Source organism: Rousettus aegyptiacus, unplaced genomic scaffold (genome assembly GCF_014176215.1).
Source record: "Rousettus aegyptiacus isolate mRouAeg1 unplaced genomic scaffold, mRouAeg1.p scaffold_m13_p_12, whole genome shotgun sequence".
In the NCBI taxonomy this organism is placed as follows: domain Eukaryota; kingdom Metazoa; phylum Chordata; class Mammalia; order Chiroptera; family Pteropodidae; genus Rousettus; species Rousettus aegyptiacus.
This window is the reverse complement of record NW_023416287.1, coordinates 67,361,568-67,389,306: the sequence shown is the minus strand read 5'-3', so window position 1 is coordinate 67,389,306 and position 27,739 is coordinate 67,361,568. Positions and strand designations below refer to the sequence as shown.

Genomic DNA, 27,739 nt, shown 5'->3' with positions numbered 1-27,739 from the left:
GTGCTGTGATCTCAACTGTGGCACAGGAGCCTCGACTAAGCTCACTAGTGGTCAGCCTTATTCAGTTCTTGCAGTGTGGGACTAAGTCCTTGTTTTCCTGCTGGCTGTTGGCCAGGGGTCACTCTCAGCTCCTTTAGGCTACCCTCATATTCTAGCCACACTGGCAACTTACTTCTCAGCCAGCAGGAAAATTTCTCTCCAGTCTGCTACAACAGAATATCATATAATGTTACCCAATCAAGGGATGACAACCATGTCATATTCACAAGTCTTGACCACACTCAAAGGAAGGAGATTGTATAAGGTCTGTATACCAATGAGCAAGAATCTTGGGGACCATCTTCAAGTTCTGCATACCACACTTGGTTAGGGAAATAATGGTATATTGTTTTCAAGTAAATGTAGAATTATATGGATCCAATCATGCAAACAAACGAAGATAACCACTAAAGAAATTAAAAAAAAAAAACTACATTAAAATCTCCAACCTAATATGGAGAATGTTGAATAACACTAGAAAAAAGGAAAAGAAGAAAGAAAGTAACTAACATTAAGGAGAATAAAACAGTCATATTGAATATGTTGGGATTGACTTTTCTCTTTTGAAAATCAGTGTCAGTTTGATAGAAAAAGCAAAGCTCATCTGTGTTATTTTCATGGGCATATTTAAACTGATGAAGAGATTTCCACTCCTGGTAATGACAGATAGCTAATTCAGAGCAGCCTTCCTAGTGAAGACAGCTGAAAAGTCAGGGCAAAGTAAAAAATCATCTTTCTAAAAACATCGAAGAGCTAACAAGATGATGAGGTAGTACCAGATAAAAATCCAGAAGAAGACAGAAATCCAGAGAAGAGGCTTGACATGGGGTTCCTTTTGACCCATATGTGACACTAAGGGAATAAAAGGGAATCCAGGAACTACAGAAGATGGCACCCACAAAAACTGCCCTCCTCTGTGATGGTTCCATACCCCAGAAGACAGAATAAACCAGAAGTAAGCACTTTTCACATGGACCGAAGCTCTGGTGTAAGGCATCTGACTGTCCCAGAAAATGTTAAATCCCCAAATTGAACTAAATTGATTCCAGATTACTAACCTCTTCAGACACTTGGCAGAAAGAAACAGGAGCTCATTCTAGAGAAATGTCCTAAAATTGATTGTAAATATACTAAAAACCATTGAATTGCACACTTTAAATAAGTGAATGTATGGTGTGTGAATTATGTCTCAATATAAAGCTGTCATATAAAAAGAAAATTCTACCTTAAGGAAGATAACATTCTACAACTCAAATTGTTCTTATAAATGATTTTTCCAAAAATAATTCCTAATAGAAAATAACCAGGCACGTGAAAAAATACACCATAAACAAGAACCAGTACAAATAACAAGTAACAGAGATTCCCTGGTACTCCCAAGGGTGAAATTATTATGTAGAGACTATAAACAATATGCTAATGTACTTATGGAGATAAAACCAAACAAAAATTCCAGAGAGGAACTAATAACAGTGACATTACAGATTTGGAGGGGAAAAAAATTCAGATATTGTCCTTCTGCTTTTGGTAAGTCCAGTTAGCATCAGTCAGGACTGCTAAAGTTGGTGGGACCCTCCCATCCAGGCTTTCGGTTTCATCCATGATGCAGTAGCAGAGATGAGATGTATCCTTCCACCTGGAACAACAAAAAATATATAAATCAGTGAGTTTCAAGACACTGACTATCAGGAAACAAAGGACAGTGAGCTGAGAGATGGGAAACAAATGAGGTGAACTGTCGTTTATTACCAGAGTCTCCAGTCTACAGCATACTCGGGAGGGGAGTCTAAGCAGAACCTGCTGCACTCCATGAGTCGAAAAGTCAAAGCTAAGAGCCTAGCTAGAGGAAGACAGCTTGAGTTCACAGGACTCAGTGACAGAGGAATTTTTTGGTTTCCCAGTGCATATAAAAACCATGTTTACAGTAAACTGTAGTCTATTAAGTGTACATTAGCATTATGTCTAAAATGTACATACCTTAATTACAAAATACTTCATTGCTAAGACACGCTAACCATCATCTCAGTCTTCAGTGAGTCAATCTTTCTGCTGGTGGAGGGTGTTCAATTTGTAAAAAATGGAACATCTGAGAAGCACAATAAAGTGAAGCACAGTAAAACGAAGTATGCCTGTAATGAAAACAGCAGAACATAAGTACGAATACAGAAGTGATTATGGTAGCATTCACAGCAGAACAATGACAGGTGAATAAGATAAATTAGGGTACTGCTGGTCCCACAGACTGTCAGGCAGCCATTAAAAGGAATTATACCAAATGTCTCAGAGGGCCTTCCACATGGTATTATTGCACAGATAGCAAGATTCAGATATAATGTCTGTGATATCTCATTTTTATATGAAAAATAATCTTAACAGAATTTAGATATATACTTATATGTCTGTCTAGGACCATATGAGATTAAGAAGAATATGAAGGTATAACCTCTAGGGGAGGGAAAAGTTATGTTAAAAAAAACAAACAAACAAACGTGTTTTTAATTAGAAATTAAATATTTACGCATTTATGTAACATTATATATATGGTTACATATAAAGCAGAAATATTTTTATATAGTTTGTTTTATCCAGCCTCTCCTAGGTTTGTAAACTCTCCATCCCAGTCACTAACACTAATCTTTATTCCATAACAGCTGTAATGAAAGAAGCGGGAGAGGTTTCCGATGCTCACATTTCTAAGAATTTATCTTTCTTCTGTTACTCCATAATTTTTTATTTCTAGGAAGGTATTTCTAACTGAGCCAGACTTAGCATTATTATAATACAACTAATGATAACATTATAATTGAATATGTACATTTTAGACTGAGGAAAAGGGGTTCTAATAAAAAAAAATCATGAAATGCTATAAATGAGGGAAAAGAAGTTATCTGAGAAGAAGAAAAAAGTTATGTCAACATCAGTTCATTCAGGTTAATCTGCCTTTTGTAACCCCACTCCCAAGAAGTTCAGTTCATTTTCCTCATGCCATCTTCCCCAGCATTCCGTGACACTGTGTGTTGGTGATCGGGTATCCCAGACAGAAGGCCTAGACCGTGGATAAGATTCAGGGCATTTAGAGCACAGAATACATTTAGCCCACGTTTGAAAATAATATTTAAGAGTATGTCTGAAATAAGGCTCTTTCCCCCAATTTTTTTCATCCTAGCAAAGCTGGATGAATAAGTATGTGTTTGAGCCGAGTATGTTTGAACATTACCGTTAACTTCTGGTTTGCAGCCAGTGAGAACCAGCCAGAGAAGCCTCACTTTGATTCCCGCAGTGTGATATTTGAGCTGGATTCTTGCAATGGGAATGGGAAGGTTTGCCTTGTCTACAAAAAAGGGAAACCAGGTAAGAATCATTGACAAGTATGGTCCTACAGTTCGGGCACGGCCTTGGCTTACCTTGCTTTCCAGCCATCACACAAAAGGCACACTCCCCCCTGGCCTCCTGAGATACCACCAGGTCTCTTGTAGGTGCCAAGACCTCTTTGAGCATCCCCCTCTAGGCCAATTACTAGAGTCTTTTTAAGCTATCTTCATTTGTGGGTTATTGCAAAATAATAGGATTAGGATCATTGAATAAAAACTAGAATTGTCATTCTGTTTATAACTCTTCCAGCAGGCTCATATATTAGAAAAGCATCCAGGAAAAACATTGTTTCTTCTATACTTTATGTAGGCCAGTTTACAGCAACAAAAACCTGAATTACTGGGCCTCATTCCAGGACCCCAGATAGGAAATCAAGAGAAGTAGGCTCTGGTACCTTAAGCGGTGGCCACCCCCCGGCCTATCTGTCATACAGCTCTCTGCCTGGTAGGGGTAAGAAAATACACCAAGATTTACCTTACCTCTGGGGGAAGGAGAGATGGTCTGTAGCTGGAGGAATCTTTATGAAATAGCCTCTGAACTGCATCTTGAATTATGGGTAGGAATTAGATATGGGGTTGGTTGTGGGGGACATACTGGTGGTGTAAAAGGGACATCGAAGCAAAGAGACATGAGGAAAAGTCACACAGTGGGAAAATGTAACCAGTGTGTGGGGAATGGCAAATCATTCCAGTTTCCTAAGTCACTTGGTTTATCTGTGGATGAGGAGATGAAGCCAGAAGGCCAACTTTCCCCCTTCGTGTGGAGTTTTGAAAGCCAAGCATAGGAGTTTGGACATAACTTGGAAGAGAGTAAGTGTCAAGGTCTAGCAGAATGGCAGGATTCAAATGAAAATATATACGACCACAAGGAGTTGAAGAAGAGGAAGAGACTGGGGGATGGAGGCCACTTAGGGAGATGTTAACAGCTCTTCGACATGAGATGAACTAGGAGAAACCTACAGTAGTAAGAATGGAAGGTCAGAAACAGACGTTGATAAGATAGTGCTTGTTTCAGCTCAACCAGGACACCACACAACAGTATAGGCAGGAATCCCAGGAAGAGGGAGCTGAGCTGGGCTCCTCTGGGGTGAGTTCTCACAGCACTTCTCATTCCCGACAGAGACCTCTTCAGGAAGCCAGGGCCATTCAGTTTTTCTCTGGTCAAGAAAGCTGAGACCACAGTATATACCCACCGGGTGGGGGAGGAGGGGAGTACCGATTCCACACAGAAAAAATGTGGCTTAGGTAGCCTGAAGCACAGGTGGCCAAAGCCCAGCAGATAGGTCAGTGGACTGATTGATTAAGAATTTGTAAAAAATTCAACTGTACATTTTAACAGTAAGGCATATATATATATTTATGTTGTGCATTTACCTCTCATAGTTAGATTTCTTTCTGTCACCACATATTTGACCCCTTCTATTGGATTTCATTAACCAATGTCACCACAAAAAATAAATCAATCAAAAAATAAATGAGAATTTGTAAAAGAATACCAAAGAAGCCACTGATAATAGTGGCCACTGGAGAATGGGAAGGGAAGAAAGAGAACTCGTACTTATATTCTACATATACTCTACTATTCCAATATTTTTTAACATGAGTGTATATTGGTTTTACAGATAAAAGGGAAAATGTATTAAACCCATCCCTTCATTTATTTACTTTGCTATTTCAGCATTAGCAAAAGACACCGAGATCTGGTTCCTGGACAGAGCGTTATACTGGCATTTTCTCACGGAGACCTTTACTGCCTATTACCGCCTGCTCATCACCCACCTGGGCCTGCCCCAGTGGCAGTATGCCTTCACCAACTATGGGATTAGCCCACAGGCCAAGGTAAGGGAGGACCACCTGTCATCTCAGACTGCAGCTCAAACTGCAGATTTCCAGCTTTGCCATCTGATTCAGGAGATCTGGGATGGGGCCAAGAAACCTACATTTTTTAATAAGGCAGGTGATTTCACTGTAGGTAGACAACCTCACTTTATACTGACCTAATCGAATGGTTCCCAAACATGGCTGATCCTCAGAATCACCTGGGGAGTTTTTTCTAATTACATCGTGTTGGGGGTTTAGGTCTGATTGTGGGTTTCGGCTACACATTACATGCACACAGGAACACTGAATAGTCAGTCTCTTATTCCCTGGTTCTCCAGTCTCCAAATGCACTTCCCCACAGGCAGCCACTGTTACAGCTTCTTGTGTACCCTTACTAAGATACACTATTGTATGTAAAGCATGCATGCATGCGTACTGTTTTTGGTTCCTTTTGTCTAAATCATAAGTGCAGTATACAGTTCACATTGTTCTGTACTTTGCACTTAACACTCCATCTTGGAGCTCATTCCATCAGTACGTAGAGAGTTGTCCTTTTTAGTCATATGAAGTATTCTGAAGTAAAGGTGAGCCTGGCTTATATTACAGACTCTCCCAAATCTACCTGATGGGCAGTAGCTGGTTTGAGGACAGAACTGTCCCCTGGTGATTTGTACCTAGTATCCCAGGCTTAAGGCTCACAAGATCGGAAGGAAGGAAGTTTACTCAGATTCTTATTCTCATGCTGCATGAGACCTAAAGTCATAAGACCTCATAAAGCAATGTGTGTCATCACTTTGACCTAAAGGAAGTGCTAATATATTTTTCAAGGCAATTTTTCATAAAAATTTACTCTCTTTACCTCCTTTCTCCAGCTCTACCCCATACCCCCACTAAAGAGCATAAACGGAACATTTCGCCTTTGGATTGTGACCCTGTCTTTCAATTCTGCCTTACAGCAATGGTTCAACATGTATAAACCCATCACCTACAGCACAAACCTGCTGACAGAAGAGACTGACTCCTTTGTGAACAGGCTGGACCCCAGCAGAGTGTTCAAGAGCAAGAACAAGATCTTAGTTCCCAAAAAGAAAGGGCCTGTTCAGCCTGCAAGTGGTCAGAAAGGGCCCTCAGGTCCTCCCTCCACCTCTAAAGCCTCCTCAGGCTCTGGAAATCCTGTCCGGAAGTGAGTGCCCTTACCTCCAGCTCCCTGCAAGCCCCACAGCGATGATCTCCATGCAGATTCCCCAGGGATGGCCCAAGCCTCAGATTCTGTGTGTGGAAGCGCAGGCCTCCTCCCAAGTGACCAAAATCCCAGGCCTTTCACTCTTAATAGCATTAGCCAGGAGTTGGGAGGACCTGCTCAGGTCTTCCCCAAAGCCCTTCTCGCATACCCCCACAGCAGATTGTGCCACCCCCTGCCTCTGGAAGCTGTGGAGAATTTTAGATCTTATTTAAGAGATCAAATAGATCTGTTAAGGGGTTTCCTCTTTTCAGCTGCAGCCTTATACCCCTCAACAGTGATTAGAGAAGTCCTCCCAAAGAAACCACAGTTTGAGACAATGAGACATTCCCATCATCACAGAAAATTCTGTTCGACAGCACTGCATTAGAATATTTTCACACTGTTTTCCTCAGATTGGGTAATTTTTGTCTTTAACTTTTGTTAAAGAATGACCTACCTTAATTTGGTGGGTCATAATGTTCTGTGAAAACTCTATATCCTTCACCACAAATTTCACTATACTCTTTTTTTTTTCCAGTTTCCTATAAAGTATCTTGCTGTCAGTTTTGTGTTGTGATGTTTGCACTTTTGCCAAAATTATCTTTCTTGGTTTTTTATTTTTTAAGAAGTGATTCTGCTATACTTCAGCTATCTAAAATCAAACTCCCAAGAATTGCTTTGCAGGACTCTTCACAAAGAGATTTGATGAAACCAGTCACTGTTGACCAGAGCTTTCCACCAGCTCTTCCTACTCACAGCTGTTCAACAATTCATGGAATGGCAGAAAAGGATAGAGAGGGGTCCAAGTTGTCAAAGACAGTAGCGGAAGTCTAGTCATCCAAAAGTTTTTCTTTCTGCCAAAACTGACCAAATCAAAGGTAGAACCAGCAGTCCCCTAGATAAGAGATTCCAGCATTTGACTGCTTCTCCAAGACAAGGCAAGGTTAGCGGGGAATTGCGATGTCATGTCATCTTCCAGTGTGGCAGATGCCTTCTCTAGTACTTGTGGAGCCCCTGAGTGACTTCTAAGTCCTGAGTCAGTTCTAGATTTCACAAGTGAAGCAGCAGAGGAGCCACGAGAGCAGTGGTGCCCTTTATATGAGGCAGTCAGTGGGGATCCTCAAAGGGCGGTAGACAGAAGGGAGTTCTGATAAGGAGCAGTGAAGAGTGGAACTGGTGCCTAATCTATAGGACCCAGTGCGAAATGAAGATGTGCAGCCTCTAGTTCAAAAATCAGGAAAACAGTACCATTAAGCGCGCTAAAATGTTTTTCCTTTCTTCCATGGTGTTTTTTTTTCTCTCTTTAATGTTCTAAGTAAAAATTAAAATTTTCAATTATTCATATTTATTTTATTTATATTGTCTAGTTCCAGTTTTAGATGCAAATATAAGAGCATTTAACTCATATGTAGAATCACCAAAACTACACAATTTGTGTTTCATACTTACATATGTGTATTGTCTGCATGTGTTCTGACCAAAACCATGGAAACACTACACAACACCAGCTCAACTGTTATTTCCCTCTTTGATGTGTACACATTCCATCCAATACTCTCAACTTACTGATTAATTAGGACTGAAAGAAAAAAATTATGAGCTCCCAGATGTTTTTCTTTTCTTCTGTGTCATTATTTTCAACATAAATGGTGGCCAGTACAGGAAAGTGACATGAGTAAGAGGATATGTTAGGGTTCCCTGGTCATTTATACTTAGAATGCCATTGCCTTTTCATGTTCAAGCCTGGTTCAGATGGAAAGCAAGGCCTTTGGGGGCTCTCAGTGCCCCCACCCCCCACTTACTCAGTTGTATTCATAACATTCTTACCTTGTAGTTTGAATCTCTCTGTAGTCACGCATGGTGGGCCACTGGAACTCTGAGCTCACGGGTGTCACGAAGGCTGTGAGTGAGTGGCCAGTAAGGAATAGTGGACATAATATACATCTCTCGTCTGCTCAAGTGTATGCTCCTTTTTCTCATCAGACTTCACTTAAAAATACAAGTTCAAAGATCAGTTTAAGAACTGCAAGATAGAGGAGAGGATTAAACCAAGTGAGGGGTCCTGTGTGACTGCCCAGGCCACATGCCTATGAAGCTGTCCCTGTGGTAGTGGCTAGCACATTGAATAGTGCATGTACAGAACATTCTCATCACAGAAAGTTCTGTTGGACAGCCCTCTCTTGGACCATATGTGACTTGTTTATACATTACAATTCTCAGAATAATTCTGCAAAGCCCTTTTATAACATGCTATACTCAATAATGAACAGGGACATTTACATAATTTAAAACACCTTTTTTCTTCTAAGACAGTAGCTTTTCCTACTTGATATACTCTTTACAAAAAGTACCTGGCTTACAGGGAAAGTCAGGGATCAGTCGGCTTGCCACTCACGGCACATCTTGGAAAAGGGGCCAACTTGGCTGCAGACTGGGATGCAGAGCCTGGGCTTTGCCACACGCACGCACGTGGTAGTCAAAGGCCCCAAAGCAGCCCAGCCTCTAGCTCTCTGCATGGTCTCCAGCCTAGAAAGTAGAAACAAAGGAGCGGATTTTCTGCATCTTAAAGCAGCTCATCTTTGCCCTCCCAGGGAGCTGGTTGGCCTGGCTTTGAAAATACCCGTCTGACCTCAGAAATTATTACTCAAGAAATGACATTTCTCAAAAGTACCTGCTATTCCTGTGATCATTACGTTACCTTTTTTTGCACAGCATAAAGACTGGCAAAGGATACCTTAGAGACCAGGACAGGAACACAAACGGCCCTCAGAATAGTTCAAGTCCAACTAAGAGACCTCATTCCTCAAGCAAAAGCTGCAAGGGAGGAACAAGCTAGTAAGGACAAGATTAGTAAGATGGGAAAGCAGCCTACCATTACCAAGTCTCCAGTTCCCAACTCTACACTTTAAATGTGTTTTTGTAAACGTCATCCCTTGGGATAGAGGTGAGGGTACAGATTGCTCTAAAGGGTTTGTGTTTAAATGCACAACTCCCACAAGTGTCTCCAGCTCAAGATCCCGATTTCTGTTACAGTATTGAGATTCTAAAATGTAGGCTTATCGAGCAACTCAGGATAAAAAACTATTTTCTTTTAAATATTTGATTCTAAAACAGACTGCTGTGCGCTTAATTACTATCTTCACAATTCATGTTTAAAGCCATTTAAAAATGGGAAATCACCTTTGATATTATAATATCAATTAAAAACAGGAGAAAGTCAAGCACATGACAAATTGAATATTTGGTCATATCAAAGTACCAACTAGGCCATTGAAGGCCCTGGATTTTATGTGGGTTATATAATAAAATAAAAATTACCCTTATATTGTCATGTAGAAAAAAAAAGTGCCACTCATTTGTAAACACAAGCTTATACAGTTCATCCTAACAGTGAACTTTAAACAGGTCAATTTAGGAAGTTGTCTAAATTTTCACAGACCTACAATTTCAGGATGGTTTTCTTCCAAAAAGAGACAAGTTATTTTTTTCAGACCTGCTGAGAGGGGCTGCTGGAGTAGAACCCACTTCCTTCCATTGAGACTGCATGTCTGAGGATGATGAGTTGAGCTGAGAATGGACTCTTATTGCCTGTTGCTTCCAATCTAATGCCTTATCTTTTAAACTAAAAAGGGCTCTGACGTTGATTAGGTTGCTCTAATTCTGCAGCCAGGTCTACCACCAGCTGCCATGTGCTGAGTTCCGGTAGAAATGACCTTACCTAAATCAGCATATCATCAAGGACCCTCTCTGTCAGGGACTGGATAAAGCAGCTACAAAAGCTTTCCCAGGCAGCCAGATCTTATTTGAAAGTTGGGGTTTACAAACACGTAATTATTCCACTGAGTACACAATTCAAGTTTTTTTTTTTTTTTGTCGTTTTTTTGGAAAAGTTGACTGCCTCATTTTCCCAGCCCCCTGCCCAGAAGTACCTCTGTCTGTCCCTAAGTGAAGCCCCCTCAGAGAGAGCAGTGCAAGCTTAAAAGGATTTCTACTCAGAGGCTCTTGAGAGGCAGGGGCACTCTCTAAAGGAAAAAGCTTTCTGGTTTATTTTCTGAAAGAGCAAAAACCAAGGTCTCTGCTTAGCTAGGTCAATTGAGTAGTCAAGTCCAAGGACTGCAGTGATCTTGTGGTCCAGGAAAACCTGCTGCTAACACAGGAACAGAAGGCACCCTCCTTACCTTGTGGTGGATCAAATCCCATATTTGTAATGCTCTGTGCAGATCCTCTACGAAGTATCTTTTATATTTGATCAAACTCATTTGCTCACATTTCCACCTAAATCAGATAACTTAGAGATTCTATCAAAATGAATAGAAGCAAATGTGTTAAACAGGAAGTGGTTGTCTAGCCCCTCCAATGGGAGATGAGGAGGTAAGTGTGTGTGAGTCTCTGCAGACTTGGGGACTGGCACATACAAACCACTTCCTGCCACACCAGCCACAAGCAGGGAACCTGCAGCATGGAGCCCTGGACGTCCAGTGGGTCCAGCACCCACTGATCTGACGGGATCCTGATGGAATGCAGTGTCACGATTATTTCTCAGTGATAGCCGAATGCTATTTTTCATTCTCAGTTGCCGCTTCTACTTACCCAGCCTATTGATTTTTCCTGAACATGTAATGCTGTCCTTTTAAATTACAAAACATTCGGGAAACAAATCATTGCTGCTAATCTAGTAGTCAGGAACAATTTTCACTATGTCAATAGCTGAAATGGTGTTTGAACTACAAAGTCCCAAAATCATAAATTTGCACTTCTCCAGGTGGATCTTAAAATTTTTTTTTAAAGACAGTAATTAAATAGTGCTTGATAAGAGAACATAAACGGGTTAGCCCTCCCTCAGGTAAGTATCAGCAACCCTATTGACCTCTCACCCTATCCTTTCACTAAGCAAAGTGGGAATCATTCCATCATAAAGTCACAATAGATGCCTCGGAGCTTCTGAACCTTTCCTGCTTGTGCTGGATGTAGATGGATGGTTGAGTGGGGTAGGTGAATGGATTGCCAATTATTAACAGTTGGTGTGAAATTTGAGCATGATTATCAACCTTTTTCAAAAGGAGTTTAAATGGTGTTGCCGCCTCCTACACAACCAGGCCTCTAGGATTTGGACTTGGTCAAGGTGGGGTTGACTGGCTCCCCACCCACCAGGCCCACCCCTGGTTCAGTCTGTGCTGCATGTTTGGGCCCAGCAGCAAAGCTGACTTTCCAACTAACAGGCTGTCTTAAGGATTCTAAAGGAATAAAAAATAACCAGAAACTAGTGTGACAAGCCAGGATATATAACTTCCAATCTTCTGCCCTTGGGGAAGTTATGCAGCATCTCTCATCTTTAATTTCTTCTTATGTAAAATGAAAATGCAGAGTGGCTATGAGGCTTGTGAAATAATGTGTAACGAGTGCCCATACAAAGATGCCTTCAATAAATATTTTAACTATTTAAAAAATCATTCAGAAAGTCCATTTTCCCCTCCATAAATTGCCTAACAGAACTGATTTTCTATCAAAGAGACTGCTTTTTTTGGACGAAATTGATAGGACATTTTAATATCACATACTTTCATTTCAATGACAAAGACAATTCATCCTTTATCCTAGGTAACTGGATATTTTTTAATTTTTACTTACCACTCTGACAAAATGTATAAATAGCTGCAAAGTAGTTGATTAAACGAAATTTTAATTTTAGTCGGTGACCACCTCTCATGGCCTCAGATAAACTAAGGGGAGGGATCCTGACTCCTTTTCCTACCTGATCCCCAGCCCCTGGCACAGGGTCACTTCCATAATAAGCCCTCGGTACATATTTGTGATTGGTGGTTGTATTCATTTCCTATAACTGCCATAACACATTCCCACAAATTTGGCGGCTTAAAATAACAGAAATTTATTCTCTTATAGTTCTAGAGGCCAGAAGTTCAACTTAAGTTTCACTGGGCCAAAATCAAGGTGTCAGTGGGGCCAGACTGTCTCCGGAGGCTCTAGGGGAAATTTTGTTTTTTAACCTGTTCTGAGTCGCTGCTGGTATTCCTTGGTTTGTGGCCACATCACTCTAATTTCTGCATCTGTCTTTTTTCAACTCTCCCTCTGCCTCTCTCTTATAAGGACACTTATTTTTAGGGCACACCTGGATAATCTAGAATAATCTCCCCAGGTCCAGATCCTTAATTTATTCACATCTGCAAAGACCCTTCCTTATAAAGTAACATTTACAGGTTCTTGCAATTAGGACTTGCTATTTTGGGGTGACCATTATTTAGCCTACTACGATGGCTTCTGTTGACATGCCATCCAGGGGTCATGAGCACAGAAAAGGTGGATTTGAGAGCTGGGGATGATGAGATGGACATCCACCGATTAGGAGCCCAGAAACCAGGTCCCCTGACTCGGCTCTTGCTCTTTCTCTTTGCACTATGTTCCATGATAGACTTGGAAGAAAACAACACGGAGTCTTAAGCCTTTAAGTCCCTGTGCACCCTCTCCTCCATCCCAACGTCCCTAAGCTATTTTCGAAATAGAAAAAAACTTAGGATTCCAAAGAAGTCCAAACACAGGCATCTTTAACAGAAAAGTGTTTTGCCTTTCTTGACTGGCAGTTTTGTAATTTCAACCCAAATTAAGAAATAGGCATAAGAATATCTATAGTAATAACCAGAAAAAATTACCAATAGCATCTCACAAGTGGGAGATACCACTCACCTTAATGCTTCTCAAAGGTCTTTTAGAGAAACTTAACCTGAGTCAAAAAACACTAACAGAGGAAGCCAGAGTAAGTTGCAGCTGGGAGAGAGGTAATGAACAAACAGGAAAAGTCCTTCAGTTTCACTAAAAACTACTAAATCAAGGTCCCAATAAAAAGAGACCCTCTTTGCTGAGCTATAATCAAGAAATTAGTTTAACTTGCTTGCTTCCTCTGAGACTTTTTTAATCCTTAAAATAAAATCAACAGATTTATTCAGTCACTTCCTTCCAAATGTGATCTTTGACTCTAAAGCAATAACTCTCAGCAGAACACCAAGGGCCCCTGTAAGGGCATCAAAGTATTTGTTCATTTAACAGTGCAACAAAAATGCGTCTTCTTTTTGTTTGTACATCACGATCTCCAGTGATACAGATATTCCATGTCAGTATTCAGTGCCAAGGCAAACAAATGTCCACAAACCATTAAACCATATGCAGAATATTACACAAGTTATTTAGAACCATAAGGAAATAAACATTAATAACGATGTGTCCTCTTCAATGAAGTGATTAAATAAACCCAATTATCTATAACATACAGACTTAACTCTTGCAGGTTCTAGGCTTTCTCGGGTGCTCACACTCATCACTTTATTGCTTGAGAAATAAATATCTGCTGGAAAGAGCTCCCTGTTGCTGGTGAGTGGGGATGTAGAAAAGGGGGACACAGTCACAGAGAGCTGTGGGATGAATATGTGACCTTTGGCTCTTCAGACAGCACAGCTGCCCCTTGTCTACAGATCACATGTGCCCAGATTCACCAATGAAGAGTCACAGAGGTTTTGAAAGTAAGACAAAGGCAGAATTAGTGACCTCATTATCTTTCAACCCCCAAAATACCTACCTCCTGCAGTGATTTACCTTTCCCTGTTTGCAGAAGCAGAGGCTCTTCACAGGGAGCTGTGCACTCCTGGACCAAGGGACTTCTGTGGAGGGCTCAGCTATCACGTGGGCATCATCCCCCTTGGGGTGGCTCTGTGGTTGCTGAGAGCCCCCCATGGACCTACTCCGGACACCTTAGCTTCTGATGACCTGTACTTGAGCGCCAAGGACTCTATTTGTTGTTCTCTGTAGACAAAGCTTTAATGTTCCATTTTGTTTGAGTGATTTAGTAATTAATTCTTCTTAGAAAATAAATTTTTTATACAGGAGGCAAGTGAGTTGCAGAATAGTTCAAATTTTTTAAGTGCTACTCTAAATTTTGCTACATCATCCCAAGAGCAAAACAAAGCACATGGGTAAGATTATTGCTAACATGTCTTGCAATAAAGCCTGATGCCTAATTAATCCAGAGTTTCAAAGAGCACATTGTTAGGGCTTCTCATTCTGTTAACAAAACACGAAATGCAAAGGACCTGGAGACCATTCTGAGAAAGGGTCCTTCTGATGAACCTGAGAAGGGGTTCTGCTGATTTGCAAGAAGGCAAACATATGTAGCTGTTTAAGGTCCTACGCCCACGAGAATAAGAGTTTTTGGTTATGACATTAAATTCTATTTATTTAGTATTTGAAACATGGTGTACAATTATGAATTCGTATAAACATTTAGTACATCTAAAATCCACAACTCGTAAACAACCTGTGCTTTCTTTTGTGTACAATTTTGGAGTTTACATCTGGATATTTTGGTGTCGTGGAGAGACCCAGTCTGTGAATCTAATCAAACTGCCTCATATGACCACAGTAACTGTGACAGACGTGATTTGCTCCTTACAAGTGTGGTTCCTTGCACAGAAAAGGTGTCACACTTTGGGGTTTCTAAACCAGGTGTCAAGGAAACAAGAGAAACACAGCTGACACAATGAAGGAAGTACATGAAGGAGACTCCAAGGGATCCATGTCAGTGCCCAGCGGGGAAGGCCACCACGTGGTGGCACAGAGAGATGGGCACTCCCTTTCGGAACCTTCGGATGTTAATGTAGAGTCTCCACACCCCTCACTGGAGGGGTTCTGTCCAGCAAGAGCATGCACTCTGCTCAGGCATACTTCTTAGAGCGCCCAAGGGCATCACAGCTGCAACTCCGAGGTGCCCACCAGGCCCAGGGCTCTGGCTTCTTCTGGAGTCAGGCCGCTCTTCAGAGTCCTCCGCACTGAAGCAGCACCAGCAGGTCAGTCAAAGGAATGAGAAGAGAAGGAAGTATTAGCAGTCAGGCATATGGCACTTGGTCCACCAGCCCCCCTTCAATCAGGGATTCCCAGGGGAGTCACAGGGTTCACAGACGTTTGGCTTCATCCTGCTCCTGCTGAAGTGCCCTGGCTGTCTATCTGCCAGGGCAGGAAAAATCTTGAGGCTGCAACAGGCTGACTTGAAGATGGCAAAGGCACTGGCTTGGAAAGCCAAGGCGATTGGTGTGTGTGTGTGGGAGGGGGGTACGCCTCTAAAAGGAGAGTAGAGAGGAAAGGCCCATCCCTATGAGGTTTCTGAGAAACGGGTACAAACTGCAAAAATTCAGATGGCAAGTTGAGAGAGCTCAGCCTCTGGCCAGCACAAGGAGCAGATTAGAACTGGAAAAGTAATTACAGAGTATAGAAAAATGAGAGTTCCAATGTTGCAAATTAGGTAAGATAACTCCACAAATCTGTAGGAGCAGTGACATTGCTGGGGACATAACCAAGAATCTGTGGCCCAGCAGAGCAAGATGTTAAGCAAACCCCAGAAAAGGGGTGGCAGTCAGGATGTCTCTCCGTGAGTGCCGTGTGGGCTTTAGTCTCAACTCATCCAAGGGCCTCAAGAGAGAATAACCAGTGATTCCTGGTGGACTGGATGCCAAGGAGCAAACTGCCAAACTTCTGGGTGCATTTGGTGGATATCCTTGCAAACTCACAAGGCTCAAGAAGGACCAATGAACGCCTTCAGTGAGGCTTACAACTGGCAGGTAGAGGAAAACTCATATTTCATTGACTTAGAATTGGCTTGTGTGTAGCTTGGCATCATGGGTTTTTCCATTGTTCAGAGTTAATAAATTTTTATGTCAATAAATAAAGGCTGGATAAAAGTGAACGAGGAGACAGCTGCCCCTTTCAAGACAAGGGCTTTCATTTGAAAGGATGCCTGATTACATTTGCTTTAATTTATAAATTATACTTAGCTCGTTCTATATGTAAGGTCATACACAGTTTGGAATATCTGTTCTATTTTAAGAAAAGGTCCCTGAGATGATCAGGACAGGCCCTCGATGGGAATATGGAGAAAGTTCACTCTTAGTATGTTACCTTGCCAGACCCAATTACCTTCATCCCCTCTGTGGAACAAGGGGGAGGTGGAAGAGGTGGCGGAGGGTGGTGGCTGTACCCTATGAGGCCCCATCTCATATGTCTGCAGGCAATACCCCATATTCCCTGTCACCCCATCATCCTTTGGGCAAAAGCCCACTTAGCCTGTGGACAAAGGGTCTGAAAGATCCCTGCCCACAGTAGAATGAACGGTGGTTAATATCTATTAATCAAAGATTTCTTCTGTCCTAGGAACCAGCACTTTGAACAGGGGCCGACACCTAATCCATCAACTGGTCAACCAACAAATACTTTATGGAGAACCTAGTGTGTGCTCAGCACTTCACTCAAAGAATCAACACACTTCTGGAAGGCTCACAGACATCAAGTGTGGGTTTTTATAGAGATACAAAGATCTGCGGTAAGGAGTACCCTCATTTCATGGCACCAACACACATTACTGTATTTCGAAGCCTCACTCTGGGCCCCCGAGCTGCTCATCTGTAGCTGCTCCTGGACTCGCTCACCACAGCCCAGCCCCTTGGGCTCCAGACTGAGTGTCTAACTCATCTAGACAAAATGTTTGGCTCCAGAGCCTTGGCTGGAGGCAGACTACATTTAATTGAGTAATGGAATTTGTTCTATGGGGCAGCAATAAAAATACTAGTCTGAAATAACCTTTTATGTGTTTTAAGCACTCCTTTAAGTATTTGTTAAAGAAAGATAATTTTGATGGCAGAAAGTATGATAAAATATTTTTCATTCTTGACAAGGACTGCTAAAAACTCATGTCCAAGATACGAAATTCTGTCTTCTTAAATTTCATTAGCTACAGAAGGCGGCATGGACATGTGTCTATGAAGCATAATTTTTGTGCCTTTAGGTACACATGCTTGGCCGAATGACAGAAGGCTCCATGAACTCGTGGGCATTTTACTCAGGAGGGCATTTAAATGCTCCTTTAACATTTCTGGTCATACATTTGCTTTAGTCCTGTAACTATAGTGTTTTACTCATGCAAATACTTTAATAAGCACCCTGGCACCTTACGGCATGTGTGACAATCTCCTAATGGATATGAGCATTGAACCAGCCTATGTAGGCCAGGCTCAGAGAGCAAAGCTTAATGGTGCTTCATTGCTTTACTGCCTGACGACACAAAGGCTATACCCTCAGCATCACAATCTACTCAAAGTTTTGATACGCCAGACCCCTTGGGACCCTCCCATCCCCCTCTGAGTGAGTTTGTGTGTTTTCTTCTACAAGGTAAAACCAACATAGGCTAAGGTCCCTTTGCTGGCCAAATGTGTCCCTGAAAAGTGAGGCTTCATAGAAAAATCTGTCCCATCTACGGAATCCAGCTTTTTATGGGCCTCATGACAATTCAGATAAATCCTCTCATAATAAATATAACTCCATAATAAGCAAAATAAATATATTAGACCCAAAAAAGACTTTAGGAATCTGAGCCTTCCTTTTTTAAAGAGTCAAAGTTAATTCATTTTACCATTTAAAACCTGTTTTGTACTCCTATTCAAAACATGCATGGAAAGGGCCTCTTTGGGTATCTGTTCATCCATCTGCCTGCTCATCAGTTCACTCATTCATTCAGCAAACGTTCTTTGAGCTTCTACCTGAGCCAAGGATTGCAGTCAAGGAGGCACGGGTTTGACAGGGACACGGTGTGAGCAGACAGCAACTCTATCCAGACAGGGAGTTGGCTCTGACTTTGGAAGGCAAAAAAGGCTCGGGACATTAGAGAACGAAGGGACTAGGAAATGGGGGCTGGCTGAATGTGGGACTTGTACAATAGAGACAAGTCTTCCATCATAGAGGGATTTCTCAAGTGCGTGAGAGAGAGTGGCTTACATCTGATAAGATAATGTCTGGGCCCCTCTGCTCTCCCCATTCCTGCTTCCCGCTCAAATGCTCTGGCTGGAGCTCCTCAGCCTGTCACATGTGACTGCCTCCCCTCCCCACAGCTGTTTAACAGAGAACAGACCGTGGAAATGTTTATCCCTGCCTGCCTCACAACTCTTCCATAGTCGGCATGGGTCACTTTGCTGGCTCCAGCAACCACTGTATGCCTGAGGGACTTGTGACAGCTCTCACAATGCAGCAGTGACAGCAGTGGGATCTGACACAGGGGCACCTCTGTGTTAACATGCAGCACAGAGGTATCTGGGGACTCAGGGACAAAACCTAAGTTATCCCCCATCCCCTACTAGAATTGAAAACAAATATAAATCCTACACAGTGCTCTCAGGTGATTCTTTGCTAAGATGAATCTCAGAATATTGCAAAGGTAGCCACCATTTACTGAGCCAGAACATGGATTATTCCATCTAATCTTTGTGGAAACCCTATGAGATGGGTACTGTTATCTCCCCCACAAGCGAGCTAATGGGGGAGATGGAGTCCTTGGCCCATGCACACGCAGTAAGTGGTAGAGAAGGATTTGAGCCAGGACATTTAACTCATAGCCCACCCTGGAAACAGCTGTTCCCTGCCAAGGCCTGGCGGGACATGGGAAAGGCACTGAGTTTTATTTCTATGTGACAGAAATCCATTTGTGCTCCTTTACCTTTGGATCACTGACAATTTTTTTTTTAATTTTACACACAATAGCAAAGAATGGAAATAAGATGTAATTCCAAAGATTCTAAAGATTTTCTGCTGAGTATACTGAGAGCAGTACGCCTAGGTTTTAAGGACTAATGTTAGAACTTCAAGGTATCTTACATGTACGTGTTTTGTGGCTGGGAGGTAATTGGCCCTGCTGCTATTTAAGGTGGTCCATTTATGCACCCTTTGTTCCTTGAGAGAACTATCTGCTTAGCAGAGAAAAATGTCAGGTCCCATTTCGTCCCTTCGGACTTAAAATGTAGAAAGTTGTTTTAAGGGGTATAGTTCTTAGTGATTCAATGTTAGACTTTCTCTGGGGCTATGGTTTTGGTTCTTGGTCAATGTCATTGATTTCATCATCTTGGTTCTTTTTCTTATTTCCACCCTCCATCTTTTTCGAACCACATAAAATCTTGCCCATTAAAAGCAGAGGTTTCCCAAATTGACAAGCATTCTGCAAAATAACTGACCAATACTTTTCGAAAGTGTCAATGTTATGAAATGTCCTCCACAGATATGAGGGAGGGACTAGGAAGTATAATGTGGGATCCTGGGTAGGATCATGGAACAGAAAGTGGAGAAACTGGTGAAATCTGAATCGAGCCTAGAGTTCAGTTAATCGTATTATACCAATGATAATTTCTTAGTTTTGATCAGTTGTCCTATACTAGGCAACGTGTGAACATGAGGGGAAGCTGGGTAAAGGATAAAAGGCAACTCTCTGTGCTATTTTGGCAACTTTTTTGTAAGTATAAATTCTTTCAAAATAAAAAGGTAAAAAAATGAAACCTGGATATAATAACAAGCCAACGTTCTCAATCCTGGTTGATTTAAACTCAATTTCTTAGACTCAGCCCAGACACACATAACAAAAAACTCGGGGAGAGGTCCACATAACCTTCCCGGGAAATTCAGATGGCCAGTTAGGTGGGGGGTTCCTAACTTAAATCACTGCCTTCTGTCTGAGACACAAGGAAGGGCAGGCTCCCAGGGAGGCAATGGCCTTTGTGGTGACAGGCTTGAAGTCTCTGAGCTCTGCATAAGCCAGAATAAGTCCACTCATACTGAGATGGCTCTTAGAAATACTTAAAGTATCAGGAGCTTTCTATCACCCCTGGCCTGCCCATGGCCTCAGCTCTGCAGAGCACTCCTATGCTTCCCTCCTACATCTGTGGCCACATTTACATCCAGTGCTCTTCAATTATCTTCCAAGGTAGGCGCTGAACAGAAGGAAATCAGTTAAAATGCAAAAACAGACTGCCTCAGATGAGTCATGTTAGGGTGATGGGAGAGAGAGGATGGAGTGTGGCTTGTGTCCTACACACACAGGTGGGCGCCCTCTTCTGTCTTGGGAGGAGGAATCAGTCCAGCTTTATGAGCTCTAAGAATAATTACATGCAAACAGTTCTCTCCATTGTTTTCTGAAAGAACCAACACCAACTTGGGGGAGCCTATAGGTAAGAAGGAAGGGGCAGCTCAGGATCTCAGACTCAAGGGTTTTAGCATTTCAAGTCCTGAGCAGGACTCAACTGCCTTCCCTGTTTAAAGATGAAGTCCAGCTCATCGGTTCTCGCCCTGGGATGTCACAGTACTGGACAAGTACTATGCTGACGATGTAGCCTTCAGTGCACACCAATTAAAGCGGCACCGTGAGGTGAAAAGTGAGGTGAAGATAGGTCTAGGTGATGAATTAAAACAGGCCAAATGAGAGGGACAGTGGTGCTTGGAGAGTGAGGTAGGTGATGGAGCGGAAGGACAATGGGGTAGGTGAGGTTTCCACGCACAGGCTCCCTTGTGACTTTAACACAGCGGCCCCCAAGCACCTGCAGGCAGCTTCATATTCCCACCAGGTCTAGGTCCTCTTGGCAGCAGTGTGACAGAGCGTGGAAGGGAGGGAGGGTGGTACCAACCGTAAGCGCCCCACTCAACCTGCACGACCGCCCTGTGAGGCTGGCACTACAGCCCTCAATGTCTGGAAGAAAACTGGGGCTCAGTGAGGCCAAGTAATGTGTGGAGGACCCAGTTTCCTGCTCTGTTGTGCAAATTCCCAAGTTTGGAAATAGATTCCATTTGAACTTGGCAGGAAAGGCAACAAAATACCAAAACCTCCCGTCAGTAAGGTGCTTGGCATTTTCCGAAGCACTCTGACGGGAACCCCCACGGTGCGTTCAGAACAGTTCTCAGAGGAGGAAAGATAGATTCTCAGATTCCCTTTTTTACTGATTCCCCCTCCTCTTGAACCTTCGCCCTTGGCCAAACGGTTGCCTGGCACACAGAGAGATATGGTGAAGAACACCCAAGTCAGCCTCCTCTTTCATTCAGTGTGTTAGTTCCCACTACGGGAGGGTGAATCGTCTGAAAAATGAGATGACCAGAAAGCCATTCAGTGCAGTGAAACACTTTCAAATTCTTCTGCATCACCTCTGTAACTCCAAGGCTTCTGCCTGAATTTCTTGCCACCTCAGAGTCTTGGCCTCTGGCCTGGCCCTGCTGTGGGGTATGGGGCAGCTCCCACCCCCGTGGGCTCAGAAGCGAGGCCCATACACTCCAGTTTTGGACCTGCTTCTGGGGCGCCAGTGATGTGGGGTCTGTTTACAGTTCTGGCAGCACCTACTCTGGTTTCAGCCTCGTTTCTCTCCCCAGTTCCCAGACTCTCGTCATGCCCATTCCTCCTCCTTCCAAGTCCCCTTCCAGCGTTCACTCACCCCTGCCTCCAAGGACCCCCACCCACACCCCCTATGCAGAGCAAAGGCTGCAAATGGCTTCTTCACTTCCCCATCTCCCTTTTCCAGGGAAAAGTTTTTCGAAACTCACTACAGGCTTAAAGTAGGCCCTGGCAAATTAGAGAGCCCCTGTCAGCTGCATCCTGTTCTGGTCCCTCTCCTTCTGCAGCCTGAGGGGCACTGAGGGTGGCACTCCTCCCAACGGGTACAGGCCCTCTAAAATGTAGAGACTCCTGACCCAAGACTTTTGGTCCTCTTGTGGATGTGGTCTCTTTATCTTCCTGCCCTGTGTCCTACACAAACAGGTGAGCGCCCTCCGCTGTCTTGGGAGAAGGGGTCAGTCCAGCTTTGATGAGCTCTATGATAATTATGTGCTAAGTAAATAGTAATGACACTGCTGTCAAGAAGATGAAAGTTTTAGAAAATTTAGTTTTTTCCACTAATATCTTATTTTGCTGTATTCCAAGAGTGTTAGTTTTAAAGCCTCTGGCCTATTGCCATCGCTGGCTTGCCCTATAAATATAAATTTTATATAAATATAAAATTGGTTCACAGTAAGCAAGAAATAACTATTTAAATTAAATGGAGGGAAATTTTTTAAAATGAGATTAGTAGGAAAATTCCTGGGTGTTTTCAAATACCACTTTGGAAAAGCAGAGAGACAAATGAACTCAGTTGTGTACTGATCAGACCCAGGGCTGAATCTAATATTTTGTGAGGCATAAACCCTGTTTTCCCCTAAACAGCTTTAATAATTTTTCAGATTCTACCATTCCTTCTTCTCGAAATGCTACTTAACAGATAGCATGGCCACATCCCTTAATATTCTGTAAGAGAAATATGATTAAATTTTAGTTACATCAGCATGAAACCTGCCACACGCCCTTCAACAAGACTGTCGAAGCTTCACAAGACACACGTTGAGAAGGAAGCCACGGTGTGAGGGGATGAGAGTCAGGGCGCGAAATCCGATCAGAGTTCTGCGTTCCTTTCCCATAGGCCCTGGCATCAGACTTCTGTCTCTGCCCAGAGCGGAACTGTTCTTGTGAGGTGACCAACCTTAGGATCCTAACTAACTAAGAAATTGGTTGATTACTTGTAAGTCACATCTAAGCAATCACATCTTTATAGACATACAGACCTGAGCCCAAAACTTCATGGTCATGTCACACGGGTGGGGCCCAGACTGCTCTCAGAGGGAAAGGTGACAGGAGCAGGGGCAGCCTGCCTCTCTCAAGACCTGGGCTTCCTTGGGAACGAGAAAAGGCAGACGATGAGTCCCTAACCCCCACTCTGTCCCATGGTCATCTGGCTAGTGGCCACATGCAGGCAGCCAGCTGGGTGCAGATCCTCTTCCCAAGATGGGTCCAAAAGAAAAAAAATAAAAAACACAGGAAAAGCACCTCTCCTTCTCCACCCATCTGACAGAATCATACCCATAAGGACACCTCAAATGCCAGTCAGCTTCTGGGTTATCTAGACTAGGGGAGGCCAATATCCAGAAGGCCTAGCAGGACAAATAGCCCTAGGACCAAATATCTACTCCAATATGAGAGGAAAAAGCAAAATAAGAAAAAATTCCTTAGAGCTTGGGGAACGTTCTCCCTCAGTCAGATACACAAACCAATTTGATGGAGAGCCTTGGCTAGAATCTGGGGGAGCATATGAGGTATGTTAGATCAACCATTTCACAGGCTAGAAATCAACTGGATAGTTTGAAACATTTTACTTAATGACACCCTGATGGCACCAGCTGGAAAAGCAGCAGAACTGAGCCATGGGAACCTGCAAATCGATAAAGATGCTCTCATTGCATCCTGACTGGCCTATTATTTCAGGCTTTAACAGGTCATTTGGCTTGTGTAGGCCTGGCCACAAGCATCAAACACAAAAGCAGACATTTAATTATCTTGGAGGATACTCAAGTGGCTTGCAGGTCATAAATTTCTGGGTTATGGGATGGATTCTGTTTCCTGCAATAGCTGGACTATTATTGTCTTTAGCCAAATGAGTTAGAGCCTAAATATGTTGGTTATTCATTATCCACTTGCCTCATCACCACCATTAAACAATCAAATTAAATATGGGACTGTTTCAGGGGGACGCCCAGAAGGGAAACTTCATGTTAATTTTGTATATTGTGTTTTTCTTATTCCTTTAACTTGTTGAGAAAAGCTGGAGTTTATCACTCTTTTATAATGGAAACCAAAGTAACTTCCTCCATCTTAAATTTCTGCTGATGGTGCCATTACTAATAAATTAAACCCGTTACAGATAAACATTTACATAAATGCAGTGCTGTATTTGTTGTAGTAACTGCATCACAGGATAAAATATGTTTGGCTAAGTAAAAAAAAATATATACGGCTGTTTTGTATAACATTGGAATGGAAACGATACCAAAGGAAATTATTTTATGTCAACAACAAAAACAAGCAAAATATCTCTGGCCAGATTGAAGAGAAAAATTAATTTGACTGTGGTATCGTTTCCAGTGACATTATGTGTCTCTCTAAGAATCTGGTTCTCTCTAGACCAGAGGGCAGGGCCAACACTCTTTGCCAACACAGATGTGTAAGCTACACATACCCTGGCTTCCAGGGACTAGCAGGCCACCGTCTCATGCAGATTCTTTTTCTGAGCTCCCTGGACCGACTCAGCCCATCTCTGCGAGGACACTCCTTGGCCTGGCATCCTTTCTCTCTCCCTCAGTCTACCCACAATATGTTTTTCCGAACTCCTTCCAGTGGTCATTCTTGCAATGAGGTTGCCCATTGCAACAAGACCAGGAGTGACCAAGGTTTCTGCCATTTGGTCACCAGTTTACTGAAATAACTAATACAAGGGCAATAAATGGCAAATACTGAAGATAATCTACTTAAGACCTCGAAAAGCCTTTCATAGGTTTCATTTTAAACACTATTAAGAAATTGATTTCTTATCATGAAAAAGACCAAGAAAAAAGGAAACAAAAGCTATGGACAATCCATACACAAAAGGGATGCAAATGACGAGAGGCTCAACCTTCCTAGTATGTAAGAAAAAGTCGGTTTAAACCACAAGGAAATATTACTTTGCCCCCTTCAGAGAGGCAAAAAGAGAAGTGTTGCTTTGGCCTGGAGCAAGTTAGATTCATCATGCAGTATGTAGAGAGTGTGGATTAGCCCCACCTCTTGAGGAAGAGTTTGCCACTGAAGATGTGCACAGCGGAAGACCCTGCGAGTCCTCTCCCGGGCTCAGACCCCAGTGCTGCTCCGCCTTACTGCATGTACATGAGTCACCTGGGGATCTTGTTAAACTCAGATTCTGAATTGGTTGCCCTGGGATGGGCTCCATGAATATGCATTTCTAACCAGCCTGTAAGAGATGTCCACATTGTCTGAGGACCAACTTTGAGTAGCAAGTTCTTACATGGGTGTACTAGGAGACTGGCAAAGACTTCACAGCAAAGCCAGAAAATAGCAAAATGTTGGAAAAAATAAATGTAAATGCCTTAGATATTGAAGTTGGAGCCCGCAAAGATATTCTTGAAGATGTAAAAAGCCAGTTCTACTGAATGATAGTTTTCCATTTAAAAAATAGTAGAAATGTGGCAGGGGGTGCACCCAGTGGAAGGAGAGCCCACTTCCTAATCCCACCAGTTAATTGAGGGCCCCAAAGGGCAGCCCAGATGCCTGGAATTTCCAAAACTTTGCAGAAGGCTTTAATGTGCGGCCATGGTTGGGAGCCACAGCCAAAGAGCCCTGTTACTCAAGTGTGGACCAAGGACCAGCAGCATCGCTCTCATCTAGGAGCAGGGCAAAAAACTGACTCGCAGCTCCCCATCTGACTAAATGAGAATCTTATCCCTCACCCCTGCTGAACCCCAAACTCTGTGGTTTGGGAACCTCTGCCTCTTTCTGCTGGAGTTACCAAGGGTTGCTTTCCTTTCTGGGGAAAAAGTCTCTATCAGAAATGAAAGCAGATCATGTAAAAAGAGCAGAGTCTGATAAATAAGAGCAATGGGTTTGCTGTTCTTTACCCTGGAAACAAGCTTTTCAGTGGGTCAAACAGAACTACGGGGTCCAATGGATACAGCCCAAACCCCACTTACTGCCTGTGTGAACCTCAAAGGTGGCACCACTGGGGGTTCTCTGAGTCTGAGTCCTTACTGAAGTCCTGACTACTTGGAGTCACTCTTCTGTCAATTTTAAGAACCAGTCAGGACACGAGCAGGCAATCAGCCTTTCTTCTTATGGAAGGTCACCAATTCCTGTCCTAGTCATCACCTCTTATTCCAGGGGCAGAGCTGGTGGAGACTCGAGCTATCTCTTGAGTGACTGGCAGCAGGCCAAAGCTTGGGGGCTGAGCAATCTCTTGAAACATGCAAAGGTCATTGCAAACGCAAGCGGACATGAAAGAATTCAAAGGAACCCTGCTTTTCTACAGAGGGTAGTCCCTGTGAGAGTCAGCACAGTGCCTGCAGGGGCCACCTCATACCCATCATTCAGGGGGCAGGAGCATGCAGTAGACTCAATCTAAAGGAAAATATCAGTTGCTTTGATTTAATTGGTAGGAAAAGAAAAAAAGAACTGGTCACCCTAAGCTCATATGAAGTAGTTTAAGCATCCTAATGACCATAAGAATCACTGGTTTTCACCTTGAACATGTTCACGAGCAGCAGTGAACCCCTGGGGAGACCATCTCCAGCCCAGAAAGTGGCTCCTGATGCTGCGTGAGGGGCAGAAATATAGCATCTAGCAAAGTATCTGGGGCAGTACTTGGCAATGGTTCCTTTTGTACTCACTCTTGCACACCAGAGACTTGTAAGGGCCTTTCAGACCTTTCCAGGGACAAAGTGTGAAACCAGGGAGGCCTGGTCAGAAATGACAAATACACTGGACAGGGGTGGCTACAGCACCCCTCTTCCATGATGGCCAACGCTGAATGTCAAGCATGGTTGACGAGCACAGGTGGGCCCTCTAGGCACCACTGACAATTCACTGGAGCCTGCCTCTGGGTCTCTGCCCTTCCTGGGTCACACAGAACTGCAGGGTGGGTCCCTGTGGGGTGGATTTCTCATGCCACCCCAGCTCAAAGGCACTTACGAGACTTCCGGTTGGCCCGGGAGCGTTTCCTCTCCCGAGGCACCACTCGCTGACTGGGCACTTGGGTGGCCGACTTGACAATGCGGTCCATGATCTCATCAGCTGCATCATCTGTGACAGTAGGTGAGTCATCAGTCCCCAGAGTCCATGAACTGGTGGATCCTGAAGAATTAACCAGAGAGTTCCACGTGCTCAGAGAGAAGGAAAACACCAAGGAAAACACACAGCACTGCTCCTCCAGCGGCAGAGCTCTGTCAGCATCGGAGCAGAGCAGACAGCTTGAGCCTGACGGATCCAGACTGCTCACCTGTCCCCGCCACAGAGGCACACTGTGACCTGTGAACCTTACCCCCCAGGCTCTGAACTCTCCATAAACCCACACTTAGGTCACCTTTGTCAGGACACCTTGTACTGCACTTGTGTTCCTGTCTTCCGTTGTCCTTTAACTTTCTGTGCCTGGATGGGTTGCCTTCAACTGTCAGGGCCTGTGATCACAGGAGGGCAGACGCCCCGTGCAGCACAGTAGTGTGCACATCACAGGTCTCCAGTGATGTACATCCAGTAATGTCCACAGACATTCATTAACTCACTCTCTAACCATGGTTGTATGTGCCTACTGGATTTTAACTAACCCCAACTTCTCATTAGGTTCAATGGAAACCAATAGACTTTGATACATAATTTATCTTTGGATTACCTAGCCTTTAAGGATTGTAACAAGATTGTCTGCCCTCTACAACCAGCTAAGCAGAAGTTGACATAAATTCTCTTTGGTATATCCCCTTGCTCCCTGACAAGAAAAATACGTTTATTACTAAGTATACGTTAACACAGTCCAAACCTGGCATAGATGCATCTGCCTATAGAAAAGCAAGAAGAAGGCCCCCTGAAAACATG

The 27,739-nt window shown here is 43.2% G+C and overlaps 2 protein-coding genes and 1 long non-coding RNA gene across 15 annotated transcripts in view; 1 reads left to right on the top strand and 2 right to left on the bottom strand.

The window, feature by feature from the left end:
- TPGS2 (tubulin polyglutamylase complex subunit 2) overlaps positions 1-7,016 on the top strand; it is a 28,499-nt gene extending 21,483 nt beyond the window's left edge. The window contains exons 5-7 of one of the 2 annotated variants that reach the window (XM_016158021.2): positions 3,277-3,390; positions 5,089-5,249; positions 6,188-7,016. In XM_016158021.2, the coding sequence (XP_016013507.1) occupies positions 3,277-3,390; positions 5,089-5,249; positions 6,188-6,418 (506 nt within the window). In that variant the 3' untranslated portion in view covers positions 6,419-7,016. Of the gene's footprint in view, positions 1-3,276; positions 3,391-5,088; positions 5,250-6,187 lie in introns of those variants that run through there. The other variant, XR_004953490.1, reaches the window with a different exon arrangement.
- On the bottom strand, positions 22-8,542 carry LOC107517384. The gene is made up of 2 exons (XR_004953491.1): positions 8,281-8,542; positions 22-2,168 (listed from the first exon to the last, which is right to left on the bottom strand). It is a non-coding gene; the product is annotated as an uncharacterized LOC107517384 (long non-coding RNA).
- Positions 8,543-13,384: 4,842 nt separating this feature from the next.
- FHOD3 (formin homology 2 domain containing 3) overlaps positions 13,385-27,739 on the bottom strand; it is a 413,611-nt gene continuing 399,256 nt past the window's right edge. For all 12 annotated transcript variants that reach the window (XM_036229056.1, XM_036229058.1, XM_036229060.1 and 9 more), the window contains 2 exons: positions 26,843-27,004; positions 13,385-15,284 (listed from right to left, as the gene is read on the bottom strand). In XM_036229056.1, coding sequence (XP_036084949.1) covers positions 15,202-15,284; positions 26,843-27,004 — 245 coding nt within the window. In that variant the 3' untranslated portion in view covers positions 13,385-15,201. The remainder of the gene's footprint in view (positions 15,285-26,842; positions 27,005-27,739) is intronic.